Here is a 24,375-nt window from a genome sequence, read left to right on the forward strand (position 1 = left end):
GGCCCCTTTAGGTTAGGTAAAGTAATGCAAAAGTGATTTAGTTCTACAATTATTATTTGCTACAGAAACTATGTCTTAACAATTATAGAAGGCGTTAATATATCCGTATATTTTAGGGTTATAATTTTCTAAAACAGGCATCCCACTGAAGTAACGGCTCGAGTCATACAACTTCATGTTGTTCTTGCAGTACCATACATTTTTTTTTCCTTCCTTGCCATCAACATTTAAGGTGTTCAGTTCGAACACCCCGAAATGGTACAGTTGCCCATCAGTTTGGATGCAGTTGACATATACTGGTTCAGATAAATCCTTTACGTTCTCCTGTAAATAAGTGTAAGAAATTAGTGACCGTAAGATTGAAAATAAATTATTATAATTGCAATAGTAGTTTCTAAATTTTACTATGACACTACATGCTTTAAAGCAAATTCCCATGCTATGTAGTTTTATTCCAACTGAAGAGATGGGTTTTACTCTTAGAATAATGATTAATTGATCATTTTGAAAAATATATGATACCTGCTAGTCAAGCAAGTCACGCGATGCATTGTTTTTACGAGTACAATACATAAAATAATCCCAATCTTGTCACTCATATGATATACCGTATGCTTTATAATATAATCCAATGCCCATGCTATGCTACAAAACCTTCTTTTGTTTACTTCTAATTTGTGAATTGTGATTAACAGATGTATTTTAGACATTTGATTTTCTACCTCATCATAATACTTGTAATCATAGTCTATTTCAAGCACCTTAGGCGGCTTGTTATACATATTAACAGATGTAATGTAGTGCATAATCCTTTACCATCGTATTTTCACGGAAACGTACGAATGTGTCATGCTATTTCAGTCTCAGTACACGTACAAAAAGCACTACATCTGAACTTTGTTCCATTAGCACAGAATAAATAATAGTACTAGGTACAGAAGACTCGCTCTCTAACAAAACGCGTCTGTTACGATCATGACAGATATGGCCGCTAGGTGGCGACAGCGCCACGCGCGGCTTATGGCTAGCCACCAAAATTAGTGTGGAACGGATGTACTTTTAGCTACCTGTAGCAAAGCGACGAAATCGCGGAGTGAGCCACGCCGGCCACGCCTGCCATTAGTGTCAAGGCAGAAAATCAAATTATTAAAACTGTCTGTCAATCACAAACTAGAAGTAATATAGCTGTAAACTTTCAGCATAACCCTACAAGAAAAAAACTAAATCCAGTCCAAACAATAGTCAAAAGATAATTACCCCATGAAGTTGTTTGGCGTACGCAGTGGCTACCGTGAAGGCGTGCGTGAGTGACCTGCCCAAGACCTGGTTAGGAGTAACGGGTGTCTCATAGATGTTGTTCACTTCTGTCTTGTTGAAATGGAGCCACGTTGTGTGCGGGTGCTTGACGGACACAGTAGGCTTGAATGCTGGAATCAACATGAGTACATCAAGCATCATTTTTATGGTTCTGTACCCAAAGGGTAAAAACGGGACCTTATTACTCAGAATCCTCTGTCTGTCCATTTGTCTGTCACCAGGCTGTATGTCATGAACCGTGATAGCTAGACAATTGAAATTTTCACAGATATTTCTGTTGCCGCTATAACAACAGATACAAAAAAGTACGAAACCCTCATTGGGCAAGTCCGACTCGCACTTGTCCATTTTACAATTTTTGAATTTAATGATTAATATTCATTTTTCCGATTTTTTTTTGTCTGCCTCTCTATTGCTCGACTACGCAAGACTGATATTGATTGAATTGACATTATTACAAAAATATTAATTTTGATTAGTAACAAGAAAATGTAACAATCTGAAACTTACGATATACACTCTTCTCAGTATAAAAATGTTCCTGAGGCAGAGTGGCTGTATGTTTCACAGGATACAAGTCAGGTATTTCAACATATGGTATATCACTCCCAGCAACCTCATGTTTTAAAGGTTTATTGCTTGTGACCAGTATATGTGACAGGTCTTGGAACTGGATGAGTTCATCCTCTTTATCAAAGGTTGTGTGGCTCTCAACATCATTTGACACATATTTTGTCTGTGTGACTTCAGAGTCGCTGCTGCGCTCCACAAGTTGAAGCAGTTTGTTGGTCAAGATGAGGCTGAAAGGGATATACCTCAAATTAATAAGGTGCAAGACTTATTTACAAGTTAACTTATATCAGTTGTGTACAGAATTTAGATAGAATTATTTTATTATACTTCTACATCGAACCGTCAAGCATAGAACCGTTACATCCATTAAATTGGAGCAAGAGAAAAAAAAAATGTCTTACTTTCGTCTCCTGTCTGTGATTCCCAATATTCTTGGGAATGTAAAAGCTGGCCTTTCAGGGTCCTTAATTTTAGGCAACTTCTCTTGTTCACAATCAAACACGTTTGCAGATAAGATCGCTTTTTTCACGCATTCGTGCAAAGCTTTTGGGGCAGGTACTGTTGCAAGTTCTTCAATCTTTGATGGTAGTATATCCTCTGCTATGATTGTTTTAGTAAGAACTTGAGCCTGTGAAACGCCTTCAAGTAGTACACTGTTGCTCTTAAGGGTGTAACATGGTCTCTCTTTATAGTTTGGATGGTTAACGTCGAGTGGCAGTGGCGTTTCGTACTGACCTACTATTTCAATGCTAAAAAATAAAGTATTACAGTTCAAATGACTTATTACGATATACGGAGGTTATAAACCAGTACTTTATTGTACGCGTATGATACTTACGGTTCTGTATGCTCGGGCTTCTCCTTCACAAACTCGAGAGCATCTACAACAGGAATACCATTGGCTTTTAACTTCTCTGCAACGCCACTCTCGATAGGAACGCGATTTCCTTGTATTTTCCAATGCTTCTTAAACATAAAACCAATATGTTGTCTGTTCAACACTTGCGTTATGCGCATTTTTATTTATTTCTATTATAAATTGTGTAAAATGCAATTGTTACGATATAACCTAAAAATTACCACCTATAAATGTCAATAATGACATTGACGTTGACAGTAGCATTAAAAGATATATATTCTGGTTTGGGTGCTGGTTAATTTGCCAGAATTATTTGTTTCCACTTGCTTAAGCTTTGGATTCCTCCGAAAACGGTGCCGTCATATGACGGCCGTCATATAGCGGCAGCAAAAGACGGCCGTCTTTACGGTGGCGACATGTGGAAAGTACCACGGCGTCATAACACACCGTCATCCACCAAGGTCAAAGCGGCAAATTTGAAAAATGTAGGCGCGATAGGATAACGTCCCATAGAAAATTTGAATTTCGCGCCTTTTCCTACTGACAAGATTTGCTTGATCATCTATATTTCTATAATTTACTTGGAGGATGAAATATCATCAGAAGAGGAAAATAATCGTAGTACGGAATCATTTATTCAAATCTCGTGTCATTTATTCAAAATGGCGTCACCGCTATCTAATAAAACGTTCACGAAACTATCGACAAGGTCATGACGGCCATAGCGGCCGTAATATGACGGCACCGTTTTCGGAGGAATCCAAAGCTTTACCATCCTAGCATCTTACACACTCGATCTGGATCAGATCTGAATCGCAGAGGTTACGGAGGATTGAGCTTTGGAATTGAGTATCCAGATCGAGCGCGATTTTGGAGTATTGAATGGATATCCGTAACGATTCCTTCACTTTCATCGTAATCTTCATAGGGTAGGTGCGTTAGTTTTCGTCCACTTGACGAAATTTTAATATAAACCTACATTAGTGCACAAATTTGTACGTATTGCAATCCTTAATGTCAAAACGATATATCTGTCTACATCAAAATGATATTTCGCAAGTAGAAAATTTAAAATCAAGTATCTTATTTGCGAATCTGTCAAGTGGACGAAAACTAGCGCAATGACCCTATATAATAAACTCGTTGGTGTAGGTATCCTGTGGCCTATTCTTCAGGATTTATTGATTTCTATTTTATTGTAAAATTTAAAATGGTTTGTATTTGGTGGGAGCAAATCGTTTGCGAGTCTAGTGGAGCAGCGAGGGTCACTTGGCTGCGGTGGGTGGGTTGTTCTGTGTTTTGTAGAGACCTCTAAAGTCTATTTTTTTATTTGGTAGACTGAAATGACAGTTAATAGTATGAACATGAAATGTCATTCCATACTATTAACTGTCATTTCAGTCTACCGAATAAAAAAATAGACTTTATTCTATTCTCTTTTTTTCTAAAAGGGTAAAGGTATTTTGAAATATTGTATGCGTTTCTTTATTATATAAGACTTATAATTATAAGTAGGTATAAGGTTTTAAAACCTTATTACCTTATCAGTTTATTAGTTAGTACTTATGTTTTAAATGGCAATACAAATTGATATCTACCTATATTAAATTTAACTACCTATCCTCTTTAGCGAAACAAAAGGTGTCATGCAAAGAAAACAACAAGTGATTTCGTAAATATATATTTTTAATTTTATATCTTCCATCAATACATACAACGACACTTATACATTCAAAATTTGGCCATAACTACAAAATAGGTCTCACTTCGTAATGGCAGGTCGCTTGCAGAAATACAGGGGCCTAAATAGTGGCCTGTCTGCAGACACTGGGACAACGGGGAAGACAACATTCTCAGTAGGAAGTTTAGCATAGAGCAAACAGCACCGCGACTAAGGCTGCCTGTCTATTAAGGCGGAGTGGAGCGGAGATGTACTCCTCCTCCGCTCCGCCCTAGTATACTTACTTGGTTAAGCAGATCTTGTCAGTAGAAAAAGTCGGCAAATTTGAAAAATGTAGGCGCAAACGGACAAATTTGAATTTCGCGCCTTTTTTTTACTGACCAGATTTGCTTCACCAAGTATAGACAAGCAACCTGAGGCGCACAACGCACGGGACCACGCCACCGCACAGCGGTGCCAGCCTCCGTGTAATCTGCGCTTAACAGGCAAAGTCCAACTTAATTTAATTTTGCACATTGCACATATCTATTATTTCTATTCGTAGGCAAGTATGATATTGATGGAGGAAAAATATTTTACAAAATAAACCTTAACGAAATATCTTCGGTGTATGCTAGGAGCTATAAAAATTGAAAATAATACAACTAATTAATTTCATTACTAGACGTTATATTCCGTTACCACGAGATCAGCGACGGTGTCGCCCGGTGTGTCAATAATTTCCTTTTGGACGAGCCCTCGAGCATGCGAAAATGGACTTTATGCCCACGCCCTTGGGTGCATTTTAACTAGTCAGAAATGGCATTGCAAAAAGAAAATTGAAGCCGTAGTAAACCCCCTGCCGAAGGTTAGAGTAAGCCCTTTGGTAGTTTAATAAACTGTTACCAATTGGTGGGTATAGAGATAATTATACAGATTTTACAATCTTTGGACTTTTTAAAATATTTTGCGTATAATTTAAAAAAATCTTTCTTCACCATTCGATTCTAACTATGCCTTATTCTTACAGCATATTGCAACAACTTGCGAATCAAACATACAACACTTAATACTTACTATTAATACCTAATTATTTTTATAAAGTACCTAACAAAATTAACTTATATTTACAGTTACCATTAAATTTATAGCAGAATTTTACTATTTCAGTACTCAAGTATCCATAATCGTGTTCGTTTCATGGTGCTGACAGAAACGTTGAAGCCAAAACGTTCAGATTTATAATTTCAATACAATAATGAAGCATCTTAATACTGTCGCAAACTTGACTTTTGATGCAAACAAATGGAAATGAATGATTTCGATAAACAGTCAATAATGTCATGAAGTGTAAGGCACCGTTGGTTTCTGGGACTTAATAAATAATAATGTTTTTAGATGATTAATAGTACCCTGAACCACTTAGGTCCGCTAAGCTTCGGCGAAGCCTCGTGAAATCCACTGGTTTATGAGATCAAAACTGAATAGACTTGAAAGAACTAAGGTCGTGTACGCGAGAAAATCTCTATGAATGTGATGATCGTTGCAGCTTTGAAAATCGGCCAGTACACGCTCTTATCACAAGATATTGCATAAAGTTTGGCAAGCCATATTCTTCAGGAGAAAAAGGCGGCAAATTTAAAACCAGTTGGCGCGACAGGTCGTCCTTCCATAGAAAATTGAATTTCGCGCCTTTTTCTACTGACAAAGTGGGTTTGCCAGAGCATAGGAGACATTTGAAAATTTCATAGACAATTATAGAGTTCCGAATGTTTTTTTTTTATGAAATATGGCAGCGTGCCAGATCGGTGCGTTTCTGCGGGTGAGTGGTGACGTGTGCGTTCAGTCGTCGTCCTTCTTTTCCATCTTCGGTTCGTACATCGCGTGCAGTTGCTCTGGCGAGATTCTGTAACAAAAATGATTTATATAAATATTTCATTGATCTATAGATATACACCATAGAAATGAGAAAACAAACACACCCAATCAAAAACATTTTGTATCTCAGGATATTTGATTGTATTTAAAATAGATTATTTCACACCATGCATGAAATAAAGCACCAAATAATTATTAGAAAAACATAGATAACAGTTATTTTTAAGCACAAGTCAGTCCTATTTAATAAATCGGATAGAAATATAAAAAGTAGGTGAGTTGACCGTGTCGTCACTGTGTAATGTTTCATATAAATTCCATATTAGCAAATCGTTTTGACAGTTCTAAAAAAGAAACTGATTTGACTAGTAGGAAAATACCCTATTGTCTTTTTATCGTGTTAATATAAGTGATTCTGATTAGATTTACAATGTAGCCAACCTTATAGAAAGCACACAGGGTGGTAAGCATTTGATTGCGCACAAATATACTCAAGAAACTTAAGAATTCGAGCTAACGGCGTCAGGTTGCAGTTCAAACCGGACAACACCAACAAAAACAAACAACAACACACAAGACAAGACAAGAGTGTGAAAGTTTTCCTTACCCGAGCAAGCTCTGCAGGTCGCAGACGAAGCGGTAGACGTAGCGCTTGCCGGCGGTCTTGTGGATGATGTTCTTGTCGTAGTAGTAGCGCAGGCCGCGCGACAGCTTCTCGTAGTTCATCTTGGGCTTGTTCTTCCGGATGCCCCAGCGTCGCGCCACCTGCAATACAAGACGATATTAGAGCATGTTCCAATATTCCTAAAATACTCTTTCTTTGCAATAAGCTTGAAGTGTTATTGTGCACTTTCGCGCTCTGTGCGGTAAAATTCGCTGCAGTTAGCTTGGTCGAACTCTAGACTAGACGGTTGAAGATTTGACTCTAGTACTGGTTAGCAGTGTTCCCTTAAAAGAGTTTTTATTCAGATATTAGTTTAAGTTAAACAGGAAGATTTTCCCTGAGCAACCCTCGCTACGGAACTTCCAGTCGGATAAATATGTAAGACTTGAATATAATTCACTCGCTGACATCAAAGGAAGCCTATGATCTTCGTACCAGCAGTAGCGCAACTCCTAATTTATCAGTTACCCAATATACAACCCAATATTTTAGCCAATATTTTGTCACAACGGGAACAGAGTTCTGTAATGGATATGTATACCTTCGCTTCGTACGGGACATAGTCAAGACAAGTACTTCATCAGGGTTGGGGAGATGCTTGGGATGAAGCCCTGGCAGCTCTTGTCTACCAGCAGCTCCAGCAGGAACTGCCACAGCTGGATGGGACCTGAACCTGCAAGTGACGAGACTCACCTCATCAGGGTCGGTGAGCTTGAACTCCCAGCCGTCGCCGGTCCACGAGATGAAGCCCTGGCAGCCCTTGTCTGTCAGCAACTCGAGGAGGAACTGCCACAGCTGGATGGGGCCTGAACCTGCAAGTTCACACACACTTGCTTTACGATGTACGGGGCATTCTTTACCATAGGGGGTTTGAGTTAGCAAAAGATACACTATCACTTCAATCGGACGCAAGGTAAGTTTGTTACGGGGTGGTTTTTTAAAAGTAGCTGTGATGTGGACTAAACCTAGTTTATTATGTTATAAACTTAAAATTATTGGCAATTTGCGTACGTAGCTAACGTAGCAACACTTTAATAGATCCGCCTGATTACGGTGATAGACCGCTTTATGATAGTGAAAGAAGTGTTTACGAGATTCATCGCAAGTAAGGGTTGTATTTGTATTGGTGTTGTGTTCTTCGTGACCATATCTACATAGTAAAATTAATTCTTACGCGAATGAAAATCTTATGCGAATGTGATGCTACTTGATAAATGGGGGCTTAAGATTAGGGAAGGTTGCGGTTGACCAGTTGTTATTACATAATTAACAAAATACGTATTTAACTTGGAATCTGTAGGTATAGAGCAGAAAACAGGGAAATACCATATAGGGAAACATAGCGCAATAATTAATGAGCAGATTTTTATACACGGCTTCAATGAGAACATGATTCCTGCTTCATTCACTTTTTTATGCCTAGATATTGGTACCTACTCCTATTAAAATGTAGGTCAAATGGATACATTGGTCGTTGTATTACAAGTTACAAGCTTTTGAGAAACGGGCCCCTGGCATCATAAATCTCTACAGTCTCTTTGTAAGTAGATTTTTGTAACGAGTACAAAGCCTAAAATTCCCAACAAGGGGTACACGGGTTAGCTACAACACACAACATAATCAAGTCGGAACACGACACTCAATTTTGAACATAGTATCAATGCTTATAGAGTCCTATTTGGTTATACACGTACCAGTGAAGCAAGGTCCAGAGGCGGGGTAGGCGAGCTTGTCCTGCGGTATGAGCGCGTGCTGCTCGCCGGGCCACTCGCTCCACTCCGAGCATGTGCCTCCGTACTCCGCCGGGTAGCTCTCGCCGTAACCTTCGCCGCCGTACCTCCCGCCCGCACCTGAGGAGTTCACATACAATTAGACAAGGATAGGACATCTTATGCTATTTACATCCCGTTATTTAATGCTGTCTGGGTACCTAAGTCATATCTAATATGCCTAATTAGAATATAGTACCTTCACATGAAAGATACCTATTTCTATTCTTGACTAACAATAAGTAGGTACACCAGTAAACCAGGAAGTTGGCTGGCTGAAGGGACGTAATCTCTCGTTAAAGCTACAGGAAAATTAGCAAGCTATGATAATTCATGTTATTAAACTAAAATAGTTATTAAGTATCTAATACTTGGCCATTAAAGATAATCCGTCAATGATACGTTGATCGCTTTAATGATCAATTCATTAAGGATTCAAGCAATTATAAATGGTTCTATAGCGAGTATCAGAACTAGCGTATGGATAAAATAATAATGAACTAAGTAACTGTGGAACATTATAAAACGTCGGACGTTTTCGTTTCAAAGGTGTGATGCATCTCGAGACGTGAACCCGACACTCGGTGAATAAATAAAAGATGAAAGACGAACGAATTTGTGTCTTGCAACTGAATATCTTCTTTAATTTAGTGTCGTGTATCAGTATGTTTCTTTGTTGCTACTATCGTCCTGTGATCTTTTTTCTAATGAGAGAGCTTGTTACGTGGAACTTTATTTACTGTAATTATAATCAACACGACACATACTCGTATTGCGCGCAAGAATGAAATCCCGTATTTTAAAAATAAAAAGTATAAGGGTGCGATAGCCTCATCAAAAACCCGTGAGATAAAACGCTTTGAAATTTCGTCGCTTTATCGCGATGGGAAAATTTTAGCGTTTTATGGTTGCCTGATTTCAATGTAGTATGGTTAAACAACATTAAAATTTAATTAACCCTTGATAATATGTTTGCAATTTGTTTTAATTTAATGTCGTTTTTACAGGGTACTTATCCGGATTAATGCTTATAGTTTAAGAAGTAAAGTTAGCTATCGTGTATCAAATAGGTAGGTAACTGGGTAGGTACTTAAGTAGAGGCTGCCTTTAGGAGGGTGTTTAGGGGATTTAGAAGGTCATGGATCAATTGGTGGTGGATGCTCGTGTGTCATTGTGTGTGTAAAAGGGTACCCGGGTTAGTGAACTTATTACCTCTAGGATAAGGCTTGGTGTACGCATGTGGCTGGTATTTGTGTTCGTGCGCTATGAGCGGCTGCGAGTGGTGCGCGTGGTGGTAGTACTCGTCTAAGTAGGGCTGCGGCGCGGGCGGCGCCGGGTACTCGGGCTGGTAGTACTCGTCCAGGGGGGAGGCGGCCGGGGGCGCGGGCGCCGGCGCTGCCGCCGCTTCCGTGTACCCGTAGGTGGAGTCGCGGGGGCCGCCTGTCGTGTAACCACCTGGAATAAAGATACAAACATTTTAGAAACAGTTTCAGGAAGAAAGCATATTCTATCTCGTCTAGATGTTGTATGTCTACCTAAAGATAAAAAGAGGACGTAAGAGAATCGATATTTAGTCAAGTTTACCCTACTCGCATCGTATACCTAGAGGACTAGAAATTGTCCAAATCAATTCATGGCTAACATATTCTGCATATACCTAAACTAAAAATCAGGACAGTGTGATCGCTGCGTGCCCGATGGCGGGCGGTACCGAAGCGCGACGGTCGCGGTTCACGGCGCGCCCTTTGTTCCGAGCCCGCCTCGACGCGCCCGCGCAGCGCCCGCTAAACGACGCAAGCGCACAACGATTACAAGACACATACGACGTTTTCGAATTGAGAAATTAGTTGTCTAAAAATCCTCGTGATAGCTCCACAATGACTCAACTGCTGAGATTCTGTTATAGTGATGAGCTGTTTTGATTTAAAGCGGTGTAGGTCAGAGGACGAAAAGAGCGTATGAGTGTTTAAGTTGCTAAGACAATAGGGCGTTTTAAATGATAGTGGAGGGATCCTAACGTTTCGCCAGGTCTGCTGGACGTGCGGTTCAAGTATGTTTTGTGTAAGAACATATGGTATGGTATCTGGCCAGGTATTGATTGTTGACATTTGGTTGAACCCGAAAAGTTAGGACGGTCGAAAGTTTCGACTCAAAACATTGTGTAGCTGTAGACTGCGAAGTTACATTCCTAATTTCATTCATCAGAACAGAAGTAAGATAGCTTTTGGGCCAATGGGCCCAAATGGGTATTTTGGGTCTCGTCTAGGTAGGGACTAAAAAACTGTGACGGTATCTTATCTTATAATTAAAATAGTCAAAATATAAAACTAGGTATGTTCTAAAATTTCTAATAGTTACTAAAACTATTCACTAGTAAAGTTAGATACATAAGTCATATTTACGTCATTTTGACAAACTAATGACACAAATATTCTGAACTTAACCTCTGAACCCGTGTCATAAAAATCAACTTATAGAATAAGTTCTTTAAAGGGATAAAGTAAAGTTTTCCTTAAACACGTAACAATCGCAACGGACCTAAAATAACGATAGAGTCGAACCAAACCAAGCTAACTACATGGAATTTCCAATGATAAAGTGAGGTAATGTCAAATTTCTATGAAAATACGACGTTTATATTATAATGACACCACCTGTCTTTGGCCTGTTCAAGTAGGTGCAGAGTTAGCTTAGACGGACACGGACGCTAATTAACTCACTTTGAATTAGAATTGAATAACTTAAAAATTTCGCATTATCTATGAAATTAATTTGATTTAATTTCGTCTGACTTCCTTCCGTGAATAGGTAACAAAATTGTTTATATTTTTATATCTAGTCAGTCTACCACGCATTTTTATGTTAGTTACAGTGTCATACTGAACTGAAGATCGGTAGACCTTACCTCGTTGCAGTAAGATATACAATGGCCAGTTCATTAGGGCGACGATACACTCATAGCACGTAAGTATAGGTACATACAAGCGTGTTAGAACAAAGAACGTCTGCTAGGTAATAAACATAAAATAAGCAAAGTTACAGTCAATTGTTTTACTAGTAAGTCGACTGTGTTGTATCTATAACTAAATATGTATGAAATGATAATATTGGACGGGTAAGGTTAGGTTAAGTAGTGTAGTATTTCCGTTATTATCTTTATACCCAACCAAAGAATCGTTGCTGAAAATGCTGAAACGGAATAACAAGTCTATTCTAGTTCAATAACCTAGTGGCAGTAATGCTTAAAAATATTCATTGTCATTGTCAAGGTCTAGACGCGTAACTTATTAATTTAAATTACAAGTAGTTCTCAGCTTGAAATATCAGTTCAAAACCCGTGTACCCCATGCGTATACCTATGGGTTACGGATTTCAATAAAAACTAATGGAGTAGCCTGGACACAGATACTACATACTTCGGCATCAGTTAGTTCAGTCACGTTGTACCATCGTCACCGTTAAATTACCATTCTTAAACCTTATTAAAACGAGATAAGGTCTATCTATGGCCAGTTAAATATGTTGATGTTAGTTCTGATCATTGGTGGTCCTTATGTGTTGGTAATAAGGATGACAAATAGTCATTGAACAGTGTGGACGGTACAGTGTTGCGATGAATGGAGTCCGCGAGCTGACCGCTGACCCCGCCACGCACTCTGAGCACGCAATCACATCGCGGCTCACTGTTTTAAATACGAGACCTTCACGCGTAGCCGTTGGGGACGCGTTGTTAAAACAAATGCGATGTTGTTTTGTTTATTTTTGTTTGGGTTGACAGATCTGCAAGTTGCGGAAGTGCTAGAAAATATCAGGAGAAAATGAAAGAAAGGATTCACTTTCGAAATTAAACATTTCGTTTCCGACATTTTTCAATGTAGAAATTTCGTAATTTTGGAAACTTTGTAACGGGTATCAAGGGGTCCCATGTTATCGATGTGCATTTTTGGTTTAAATTGGACATTTTCGGTTGAACCATCAGATAAGTTTTAGTGGGTTATTGGTATTAAGTACCTACTTGCCTACCTCCTGCGTTTTCTGGTGATTGTATTCAGAACGCATAGGAACGTAATTCGTAATGTTTAATTTTTTTTTGACTCATGTCACAAAAAGTTAAAGAAAAAAAATCTATCTCTAAGTTTGTTTACGTCGGGTATTTACGAACCTACTGCTCTACAACTATAGGTTATTCATTCATAAATTATTAATCTGTCAGCTCCCACGGCTCATATACAGGGTGCCCAGTAATTAGTGGATAACCTTCTAACCACCGACAGAGCACCTTAGGCTGGTCCAGAAAATGCACTTATAGGTCTAGTAAAAGTTTCGTGGTTTTCGAGATAATCGAACTTTTCTGTCTTTTTTAATGGCTAGCTCCATACTTCACTTTAATCACAATCTAGGCCATATCTTTGACTGTATAGATGTAATAAGCGTGTGTGATACCATTTTAGAATCAGTATTAGATAAACTATTTTTAAGAAAGTTGGCCATTCTGTTCTCCATACATTTTTTTTTCACCACAAACGATCAAACATATTGAAATTTTTTAAGAAAAAATGGATTGGATTTTTTTGTGTGGCTACCATAGGTTGGAGCGAGACACAGCGATCGGAGCTTTCGTTCCCACCTATGGTTGTCGCTTTATGGTGGCAACACAAAAAATTCCAATCAATTTTTTCTTAAAAAATTTCAATAAGTTTGATCGTTTGTGGTGAAAAAAAAAATGTATGGAGAACAGAATGGCCAACTTTCTTAAAAATAGTTTATCTAATACTGACTCTAAAATGGTATCACACACGCTAATTGCATCTTTACAGACAAAGATATGGCCTAGATTGTGGTTAAAGTGAAGTATGGAGCTAGCCATTAAAAAAGACAGAAAAGTTCGATTATCTCGAAAACCACGAAACTTTTACTAGACCTATAAGTGCATTTTCTGGACCAGCCTAAGGTGCTCTGTCGGTGGTTAGAAGGTTATATCCACTAATTACTGGGCACCCTGTATATGAGCCGTCACCATAGCGTTCTGGCTCATATGAGCCAGAACGCTTATGGTGACGTCATATCGTGGGATTTGACAGGTTAATCAGATTCGTTAACGTGTCGCACACCGTTTAACATAGGTACGTAAAACATTAACTTCCTAATATACAATTACGTGTGATTCTTAAAATAAACGGCTCAATAAAAATAGACACACAAACAACTACATTTAACTTAACGGAAACACCTAATCAGACGTGTAAAAAAGTGAAATACCCTCACATTCTTCTCCTCGTAAACAAATCAATGTCACGACGACAAATACGTACAAAATATCCTTAAGATATTTTAATGAACCCATAATGCCTAATTACAATTCCCCGAGCGTCAAAAGAGACTATAAATTTAGAAAAACGCGTGAAAAAAGATAATAAATTTAGAAAAACGTGTATAAAGAGATAATAAATTTAGAAAAACGCCAAAAAAAGCACGCTCGGCCTCGTGACCTGCGCGATTCGTCTCGCGACGACTTATATGGGCTCTTTGTTTTGTTAACATGAGGGTAGTTAATTGAGTGTGAGTTTAAATGTGTTAATTAAATTAGTTACTAGGCATAAAGCTAAGTATAGGTACCTACTTACAAAGACAAAGAAGGTGAATTGAACCAAGATTAGGTAGATAAGTATTACAAATTACAAGATTGTGAGTACCTACCTAATTCTTGTTTTTTTTTTTGTTGTATTTAGATACTTATATAATTTAAGTTATGAAGAAAATTTTTTTTGCTAAAAATCTTGAGATTTTTTTTCTTGATATAAACTATTTTCTAAACGAAGTGTAGGTAAAAGTAGGAAGGTATACAAACTGTAAAAAGCGCTCGGGTAGTAGAGAACTAAATAACAAAGTTCATTCAACCACAACTAGGTACAAGGAAACTAGATAAATATAGTTAATTAACTTCATTTAGTGTGCCTACTGCGCACCGCCAGCTTTCAGCAAATCTAATCAACAACATTATTCTAAATTCGAATTTTCCTGCAACCGTACCTTTATGTTATAAATTTCGGCATTGAAAGAAAATTAACGAGTTTCTACGATACGATATCGGCTGCGCTCGATCGGGGGGCGTGGAGCGGAGGGGGCGGGGCGAGCCAATCGGGCGCGGCCACGCCTCGCGCGCGCCGGGTCGAAAGGTCGCGCGACCATTGGTGCAAGACCGGAGAACAGCGGAGAATTGAGAAAATACACATTTGAAATTCGAATGCGAATTCAAAATATTCAAATACGTATTCTACTCGGAACTATACTTGTCTCAAATGTGATTGGCTGGCTGTTTGTGACAGCTCACTTGCCTTTATTATTTTTAAGGTAGGTAGAGTCTGTGCGGAAAGAAAAGAGTCGTAGAATGTACTGGATCCCATACTTACATTTCACGACTCTTCTCTTTCCGCACAGATTCTACCTTTGTATATAGTATGTTAAAACTGAATAAAATCTGATTTCTCCCTTTAGGGTATTATCCTACTAGTCAAATCAGCTACTTTTTAGAACTGTCAAAACGATTTGATAATATGGAATTTATATAAAACATTACATCGTGACGTCAGGGTCAACTCACCTGCTTTTTATATTTCTATCCGATTTATTAAATACAACTTGTGTTTAAAGATAACTCCTATCTGTGTTTTTTTAATAATTATCTGGTGCTTTATTTCATGAATACCTAGTGTAAAATAATTTATCTAATAATTAATTTATTTTAAATACAGTTTAATACCCTATTCTATCTTGTAAATGTATTGTGAAATTAGTACCTAATATTCATTTGAAATTATACTCTGGCAAGCCAACTTTGTCAATAGAAAAAAGCAGGAAATTCAAAATTTGTATGCGAGATCGAACCTTAGCGCTTACATTTTTCAAATTTGACAAAGCCTGATTTTTGTTTGAATAAGAGCCGGCATAATTGCAGGCAATATTTTATTAATTTCGTTCTGGAAAGGATTAGCATAAATTCAACTTAAGTATAAACCCTCTAAATGTATGTTAGGCTTACAAGACATCGGTGTTCAACAGTAATGAGGCATCACACGCGACAGTAACCTTAGACCCCGCACCACAGCTGCAAGACAGTCAAACTTTTTTATTCTGTTCTTCGAAATATGAGACCGCGAAAATGTTCCACAACTTTTTTTTTCTCCTCGAAGCACGCGCTAAACCTGCCATATGGCGTTAGTTTTTTTTTAATACAATTTTGGCCTGGAGGCCTCTTTTAAGCCAATGGCGTTAGTGACAGAGGCGTGTTTTGTTGTAAAAAAAAATGTTTGCAAAAACAATAAAATAATCGATCATAATAACGAACGTTTTTGAGTTAACATTTTAAAATTGTAGATAGTGCGTCGGTCGTCACATATCGCGCCAATTCCCATTTGAGAGCGGAAGTCGAAATATGAATTTTTAAAATTAGAATCAACGGGCGCAGGTGAGCGCTCGGTGACAGCCCGCTGTCGCCCAAACGCCGCTGTTTTGACACAAATAGCGCTGCCCTATTAATTATAATTAAATTTTACTTGTCTATGGTCCTATGAGATGGATTAAACTGAAGAAAGAATGATACAAAAGCAGTTGATCGCTTTTAAAATTAAATATAATATACAAATTCATAGGTAGTTTAAAATTAAATATAATATACAAATTCATAGGTAGTTACCTAACAAAAAGATTTTTTAAATAAATAATCGAACTAGGTACTTTATTACTAGGGACTTACACACACACACTTTATGCACACACGCAGTAATTTTATAAAACACGTGTAGTATAAACCGAAGTAATAAAGTACCTAAGTTTATATGGTATTAGTAATAGGTACTAGGTACAGTCACCTGCAATAATATGTTACTCTTCGAAGGCCGCAAAAATGTGTGACACGCTCTTATGGCTCTACAAAAAAGGTCGTGTCAGATACTTTTGCAGCCTTCGTTGTGTAACATAATTGCAGGTGACCAATAGGTGACGTGACATAGAACCAAGATTGAACTAGCCTGAGGTTATATGTAATAGGTAATAGGTACATAACATAACTTTATTTCTTCATTAGGTAGCATTTACAAATTTATTAGGAAATGTGTGACTCTCCGCCAATAGCCCAGATTTTTATAACATAAACATAACAATTTTATTTCTCAGATAAACAATTTGGAATAATTTGTCAATTAAGAGACAAGTTGTCACACGCGGAGTGTTCTGTAATAAAACAAAAATTGTGGGAAAAATGCGCGACCGTTCGAAAGATAGAGGAAATGGTTGTCAGCGCAGCGCGTTTAAATCAAATTCAAAATTGGAACATCTTTCGACAGGAAGTGTTAAATATATTATTTTATGTCGCAGACGCCACACGCTTTGTTATGTAGACATTTCCTATCGTAATTATTTTTATTAAATATATCTTCCTACCCACGTTCTTAAATATTTATTTCGTTAAAAAGTAGAGTCTAAATTAATCAAACAGGTACTTAAAACGTAGAGACTCGGTGTTCACAATACAGGTATGCACCTACTTGTAGATGTATTTATTTAACATTGTTTTGTTACGTCATCATAGTCATAGGTAACTTCATACCTAGGCATAGTTATAGGTAGGTATATAATATTCCTCAATTCTACCCTACCTGACGTAGCTGTTTACCAAGAAAAATATTAATGAGACAAAAATCGTCGTTCATAAAACCGAATGTTATTACAGCGTCATGACCTCAACTTGGTTTAAAAATAAAGAGTACCAATCAGTACTACGGCTCTGGACTTCTATTCCCAACGCTTATTGATCCCACAGCTGTAGTCGAACCAGTGCATGTAGAACTTAGAGCTTCAGAAAACTACGTGCTGTGATATCATATTTATAATGGTATGCCTGAGACGATGCGCTTACAGGCGTTGGGAATAATGTCTCTGCTGAGAATTAGCTAAACACAGAGTCGATATTTATCGCTCGTAAAATGGCATATGGCGTCCACGTAATAGCACTACGTATACATAATACTGCGTTTTACCTCGATAGAGCTTTACATTATCTATTATAGAATATTTTTACAAAAAACAAGCTTACAATAATATCCGGTGGAATATGTTGGCGTTAATTTATAATGAAACTGTCGCGGCAGATGTAGTCAGATTGAACATTATAAAAAAAGAAGAATTTTATCGATTATCTGTGAATTTGTGTTTGCTCGGTATAAAAAGCTTAAAACCAGTCGGGTTGTTATAATTATAAATTTAAATGTATGAATTAAAGAATCGATATAGATACCAAAAAAACATCGACACGATATAGGCATTGACTAAATGTTAACCCATTGAAAAATATGTCTTAACAACATTTTGAAATTAAGAAAGGATTTGCAGTTGGTTATGTAGTTAGTGTTATTTAAAAAAAATGGTTACTTATACTACACTACTAAGTATTTCGAATGACACTATTAAATTAAGTATTTAAAATTAATATAGAAGTATTATTTTGCATTAGACAGCACTAAACAATTCAATAAGTCTAGTGATAAGTAAATTTAATATGGCTATCTTGTCAATTGTCATTTGGTACCCGATAGCCGATATCATCCTATCCTATATCCTATCTTATAAAGGGTGTCAAAGTCAAACAGGCTGAAGCGGTAAACACATCTAGTGGATATAAACAACTATAAGTCTAAATCAAACGCAGTTACAAGTGTAAATTGAACAGTTAAGGAGGGACTATTGTTGTACTACTGATAAGACAAGCTGTTTGTGACTACATTAAGGCATATTTGTTTAGTACCTATTATGTAAAGTCGTGGTATATGCGAGCGTTATTCGGCAGGTGCCGCGACACCTGCGATGCGCGCGCGCCACAAAAACGAATGGGGGACCTGCATCGGCACCGAGCGAGCTGACCGCGGCATAAGGGAAGCCGTAAATATATACAAAATCTAATCCGTTCTTATTTAAAGTAGGTGAGGTTTTAGATAGAGGCTCGTACAATGGTGTACTCGTATCGCTACATTGAGCTGGATAAAGATCTAGGTACGCTGTTGCTCTGCTAATAAACTTCGTCTCTACATAGCTTACGTAAACGTAAACAGTTTTGAGGTAGTCCTTAGATTCATATAGCAAGTGCAAAGCAAAGCATATACCAAGTCTTTCTGAGTATAGACAATATAATACACCTGAGAAGGTGTATACATATACCTACTTGCGACATCTAAAGATCAAACCTCGCTCACAAAGCCCTATGTGATACCTAAGTATTTACTTTAGCTTTTTTTACTTTCTATCAGTATATACCTACTTATTAGATAGTGTCACGTTGATGATATGACTGAGAAAGTTTTTAAACTTATTTTTGTAGTTAACTATTCCACAGGAAAGCATTGTGTTACAGTTAATGTTGGATACTGCGATAATTTTTTTGAGATGGCTAAAAGACGTATTTAGGCACATAATTTTTTTTTGTAAAATAAACGCATTTTGATTTCTACGTTTAGGTTAAGATAATCTTTGGCGAGTGAAAAACCCAGTTAGTCTAAAGCCAATTTATTTTGTTGTTAACGAACGTCTGGAAATCCTTATCCTGTTTTCCTGTAGCGTGTTAATTTATTTCCATTTACGTAAATAATGCTTACACTTATGATTTGCTTAATTAACCATATTTAGTTATTCTTACACGCTCCGTATGGAACTGTGGACCGAGAATATATTCCATTCCAAATGGACCTAATTAATATTTAACCTCGATCAGAACAGAACGTGTATTTCCATACTTAATTATTAGTTATACTACATATTAGGTTTGCATTTTTTAAATTGTAGTCATTTATACATATTTATACTTATCGATAACTCATACGTAAGTACATAGGTATGATTCGAGTATTTGAAATAAGTAGTTCATAATAATAACTAGTTAATCGCATTATCTTAATACTATGAGAGCATCTGGTGGCAACTAGAGATTATAATAAGCGACAATATAAACAAGCAACTTGTAGGTATAATGTATGGATTTAGTGTTAATCCTTATGGAATGTCCAACTATCAAACAAGTCCCACCCATAACGCGGAAGATGTCTTAATTTTCATACAGGACTTACAGTTTCAAGATAACCTGATCCTTCACTACAAGTTTGATGCAATTTGAACTTTCCTGCTTTACATCTAACGTCTATTTGGGTTTGTAGATTACTGTATCTGACAGCTGACAGCATCCTAGTCCATTCTAGACGTGAATTTTGTTTTGGACTTTACTTGTTTGAGTTAAGGTTGGGAGTGGCATGATTGGTCGCCACAGGATATAGCGGCGCTACGAGAGCGGAAGTGAGCGCATCAATGGCGACGTGCGCTGCGCCTGCGACGCGTTAACGATCGCATAAAATTGTCTATGCTTGGTGGTGAGGTTTTTAAATCGTACGCATCATAGTAAAGGCCCTGTGCTGAAGTAAAACAATATGAACACAGGACACTCATTAATCTGTTTATGTTGTCTGTAAAGTGCTGGATATAATTGTATTCACAATATGTACTATGTAGTAACATCCACGATTTCTCAATGAATAGCCATTTTTAGGGTTCCGTACCCAAAGGGTAAAAACGGGACCCTATTACTAAGACTCCGCTGTCCATCCGTCCGTCCGTCCGTCCGTCCGTCTGTCACCAGGCTGTATCTCACGAACCGTGATAGCTAGACAGTTGAAATTTTCACAGATGATGTATTTCTGTTGCCGCTATAACAACAAATACTAAAAACAGAATAAAATAAAGATTTAAGTGGGGCTCCCATACAACAAACGTGATTTTTGACCGAAGTTAAGCAACGTCGGGCGGGGTCAGTACTTGGATGGGTAACCGTTTTTTTTGCTTGTTTTGCTCTATTTTTTGTTGATGGTGCGGAACCCTCCGTGCGCGAGTCCGACTCGCACTTGGCCGGTTTTTTACAGATTGAATTCAATACTACTTCTATTCATATTTTTTTACTCTTACCTAAACGGGTTTTTTGCTCAGTCCCTTCGGTTGGAGCCGAGCGTAAGTATTTAGCTTAGCAAAACAGCAAGAGAAAAAACTTGTACACAAAAACCACTTCACTTTAGAGTTTAGACCCTTCTGTCTCGTCTAGAGGTAGAAAGCTTTGATTACGGGATAGTATTGAGTGAATGAATGACGATTATGAGCGGGAGGAAATGCGCCGCCGGAAGTGGCCATATTGTGAATGAACGTGACGTCGGCGGCGAGACGGTGACGTCATCATGGACATGTGATACTGATGCACTTGACGACTAGTTTTTTTATAATTTAAGCACATTCTTAGTTATGGTTTTATTAAATTAAAGCTTACAGTTGTGGTGTGAAATATTTCGCTAAGCGGAGGTATCAAAAGTTTTACTGCTACAATTAAGATATGTAGGCATGTGTGATAATAATATAGGTAGAGGTAGGTATTTACATTATACTCGTATGTATTGAAGTTTACAACTGACGTGAACCTTAATAAAATAATTTTGACTTGTAAAATATATTTAACGGATTACGGAAACTACCACTTTAACACTTATTAACTCTACATTTTATAATTGCAGCGCAAAATGGGCATAGATTTGCAGTATCTTCTAAAATAATAAATGATTGCATATGCTATTTGTTCTTTTCGTTCTAGAATTTAAAACTTTCCACACACCTCTAGTTATTTTGGCTACACCAATAAAACAATAAGGACAAGACATTATAATTTTAACAGCAGGCACCCGTGTTAAATCGTCCAGTTATTAAGCCATTAGTTCTTAATTGAGGTGACCTAAGTTCAATCCTGAATCGAGGAATGCGGCACCCCGCTATTTTAAACGCAGATGGCAGCAGATGGTCGCGGTCACCTTAGAGTTAGACAGGTGATTCTAACGTTTTCGGATGCCGGTATAACTAGTAACTATATTTATTGTACTAATTAAATCATCCTGCCCCTATATCTTGTATCATAGATAAGGGTAAGCTCCGTGTAGTGTACTTACAACTCGAGGGATAATAAAGACGGCTACGCATGTTTAGTTTTAGCAGTTAATAAAGAAAGCATTATGTGAGGTGTATTGTATTGTACTGAGGGGCTACCGCGAAAACCGAAATTCGCAGATTGCGGGCATTTTTTCTCTGTCACTTTAATTACGCCTTCATTGGAGTAAAAGAGAATTTGCCAAATACGGTTTTCGTGGTAGCCCCTCTGAGCGGTTTGTGGATTGTTTCAAAGACAATTTTGAAGCCCTTTAAAAGTAGTTATACTATCATACTCTACCATTCAATATGAAGTTACACTTAGTTTAAAATGTACAGCGGGTAGCAAAAGTACATACCCACTTTATGAATAGAATTAATTCATAAAGCTGTGTGTATAGCGATCTGCAATATTGTAAGGACACGTTACATTATAAATAAATTCATTCATAAAGTGGCAATGTAATTTGCGGCTGGGTGTATTATACGTGACACGTTTTTCAGTAATAGAGACACGAAGCGTTGAACAGCGTGTTGTTCGAAGTTAACGATGTCATTGATCTTCACTTGTATCCATATAGGGCACAAGTCTCGTTTACGGGTATAAAAAATATTTAATTTACTCTATTCTCATTGCGATCACGCAAGATTTGTGGGTAGTCACAAAAGGAAGGAAGCGATTACTGAAAGGTGATCGACCGCACCGTTACTCTCGCCATATCGGGCGCCGTGTCATCGGTGGACACGCGTCAACTGCGATTTAATCTGAACAGCTTGTATGAATATTCATAGAACACAGCGCGTGGTGCGCATTGCAAGTTCGCGTCCAGTTCCATTGATTAAGTGGCCGGCTTGTGGCTATTAAGATTAGGGTTAAGCGGTAGATTATACTGGCTATGCAATAAATACTTGATGAACTGCAGTTAGTCTTTAGTAGAATTTAGAGCGAATTAAAGTAACTATCTAATATATATTTCAAAAGTATGGAAGGATATTTGTTTCGCCAAGAGACAAATCACTCAAATCTCTACTCTACCATATGTATTATCATGCCGCGATCAGAAAGGGATTAGAAATAACAGATTTCCATACACTTACGTCAAAATCAATATGGATTGACAGCTATCTCAATCCCTTTCTAATCGCGATTCAGTAATAGTACTATCAAAAACGATCGCTCCATGATTTTATATTCCAATTATAACACATTTTAATTGACAAATTTCCAAGTCAAATAAGAAAATACCAAGAAAAAAACATCAATAGAATTAAGTTTAATAATTTTTCTTTTGTTTGTCGTATAGGACTCTACCCCCATATAATATTACAAAATTACCTACCTATAAGTTTATAGATATTACATTGTATTGTATAATAAAACTTAAACTTCCTGCTATCGTCCAGGTAGACAGTTTACATGGCTGTCACGTAATCTATGTATGCAAATGTCATGTGACGCCAGTGCGAAGCTTTTGATTCCCGTCACGCGGCGGAAGCTTGCGCGCGCGCCGGATCCAACATGGCGGGCGAAAGTGCTTCCGGTAGAGCTTTCCAAGCTGGAAACTTCTAGTCCTTGTATGGGTAAGATTAGCTTGTTTTACACGTACCGAAGTACAGCTGTGACTACTTACATACCGATTCAATTATCAATATTTACCTAAGTGTAAAAGATAATAATTAAATAATACAACTTTTCTTTACGATTGGGTTCAATGAACACGTTATGACACGTATTACTTTCAATGTTATTACACGTATTTTTTTTTAAATTTAATTATTAAATCTTTATTGAACAACAACATAAGTATAAGTAACAATAAAATAACCTAAATAAAATTAAAACTACCTACAAAACTAAAACTTTTACTTAAAAAAGGAAAACTAAAAATCTACATCTAAAGAGGGCCCCTGGGGCCTAGTACCAAAGATACTGGCAGCATTTCCTCGCTGAATTGTAACGCTTACTCGTTGAGCGAGGAAGCTGCCAGCTCTTTTGTCCCCAGTGACCTCAACCAGCCGTTTGGCCAAATATGTAAATAAATTTTGAGCTAGATTAGATAGATAAGTATATATTACTAGATTTTGATACATAAAAAAAGTTTTAAGATCGGAACGACATTTCCGTCCTTACAGAATTTCAGAAACAGCAGGTTTCCGAACAAAAGACAAGGCAGGTGTATTTCAATGCAAAATTTTATACCTTTTACCGATTTTTTTATTACATGATGTAATGAATATATAATTAAACCGCGAATAATTATTACGCCTTAATAAAACATGAGTTATTTTATTTAGTAATTTAACCTTCATTATTATTTGCGAACACTTACCTATACCTATTTGTTCGAACCTTGCCTCCTGATGTAACCGCAAAACCGTTAATGAGTTAAATGACGGTGTTATAGTAAATATTACAACCTGAATCAATGTTTATATTTATATTTTTTATTAATGACCTACCTAAAAAAAGTTAGATTATTAATTTAAACTCGAATAATTATAGGAACCTAATTGTTAAGAAAATGTGAGTTAATATTTGGTATAACTTACACCAAAGGGATCACCCACTTAAATAAATGAATGTTGCTTGTTTATTTTGAAAACAAAAATTAAGAAATGGATAAAGGTTAATAAATCGAGTTAAAATGTTTTAATGTTTGTA

General features: G+C 37.2%; 2 protein-coding genes across 5 annotated transcripts in view; both read right to left on the bottom strand.

Annotated features, from left to right (window-relative positions):
* Positions 1-36: 36 nt before the first annotated feature.
* LOC134655943 (large ribosomal subunit protein mL37) lies at positions 37-2,979 on the bottom strand. Its single transcript, XM_063511456.1, has 5 exons — positions 2,729-2,979; positions 2,292-2,639; positions 1,828-2,117; positions 1,258-1,427; positions 37-324 (listed from the first exon to the last, which is right to left on the bottom strand). The coding sequence occupies exons 1-5, from the start codon at positions 2,905-2,907 to the stop codon at positions 76-78; spliced, it is 1,236 nt and encodes a 411-aa protein (XP_063367526.1). The 5' UTR covers positions 2,908-2,979; the 3' UTR covers positions 37-75.
* Positions 2,980-6,088: 3,109 nt separating this feature from the next.
* Positions 6,089-24,375, bottom strand: part of LOC134655904 (ETS-like protein pointed) — a 180,006-nt gene continuing 161,719 nt past the window's right edge. For 2 of the 4 annotated variants that reach the window (XM_063511404.1, XM_063511405.1), the window contains 5 exons: positions 9,933-10,175; positions 8,646-8,801; positions 7,645-7,763; positions 6,895-7,052; positions 6,092-6,315 (listed from right to left, as the gene is read on the bottom strand). In XM_063511404.1, the coding sequence (XP_063367474.1) occupies positions 6,252-6,315; positions 6,895-7,052; positions 7,645-7,763; positions 8,646-8,801; positions 9,933-10,175 (740 nt within the window). In that variant the 3' untranslated portion in view covers positions 6,092-6,251. Of the gene's footprint in view, positions 6,316-6,894; positions 7,053-7,644; positions 7,764-8,645; positions 8,802-9,932; positions 10,176-24,375 lie in introns of all 4 variants that reach the window. The other 2 variants (XM_063511403.1, XM_063511402.1) reach the window with 2 other exon arrangements.

The sequence above is a fragment of the Cydia amplana genome, chromosome 17 (assembly GCF_948474715.1).
Source record: "Cydia amplana chromosome 17, ilCydAmpl1.1, whole genome shotgun sequence".
Taxonomy (NCBI): Eukaryota; Metazoa; Arthropoda; class Insecta; order Lepidoptera; family Tortricidae; genus Cydia; species Cydia amplana.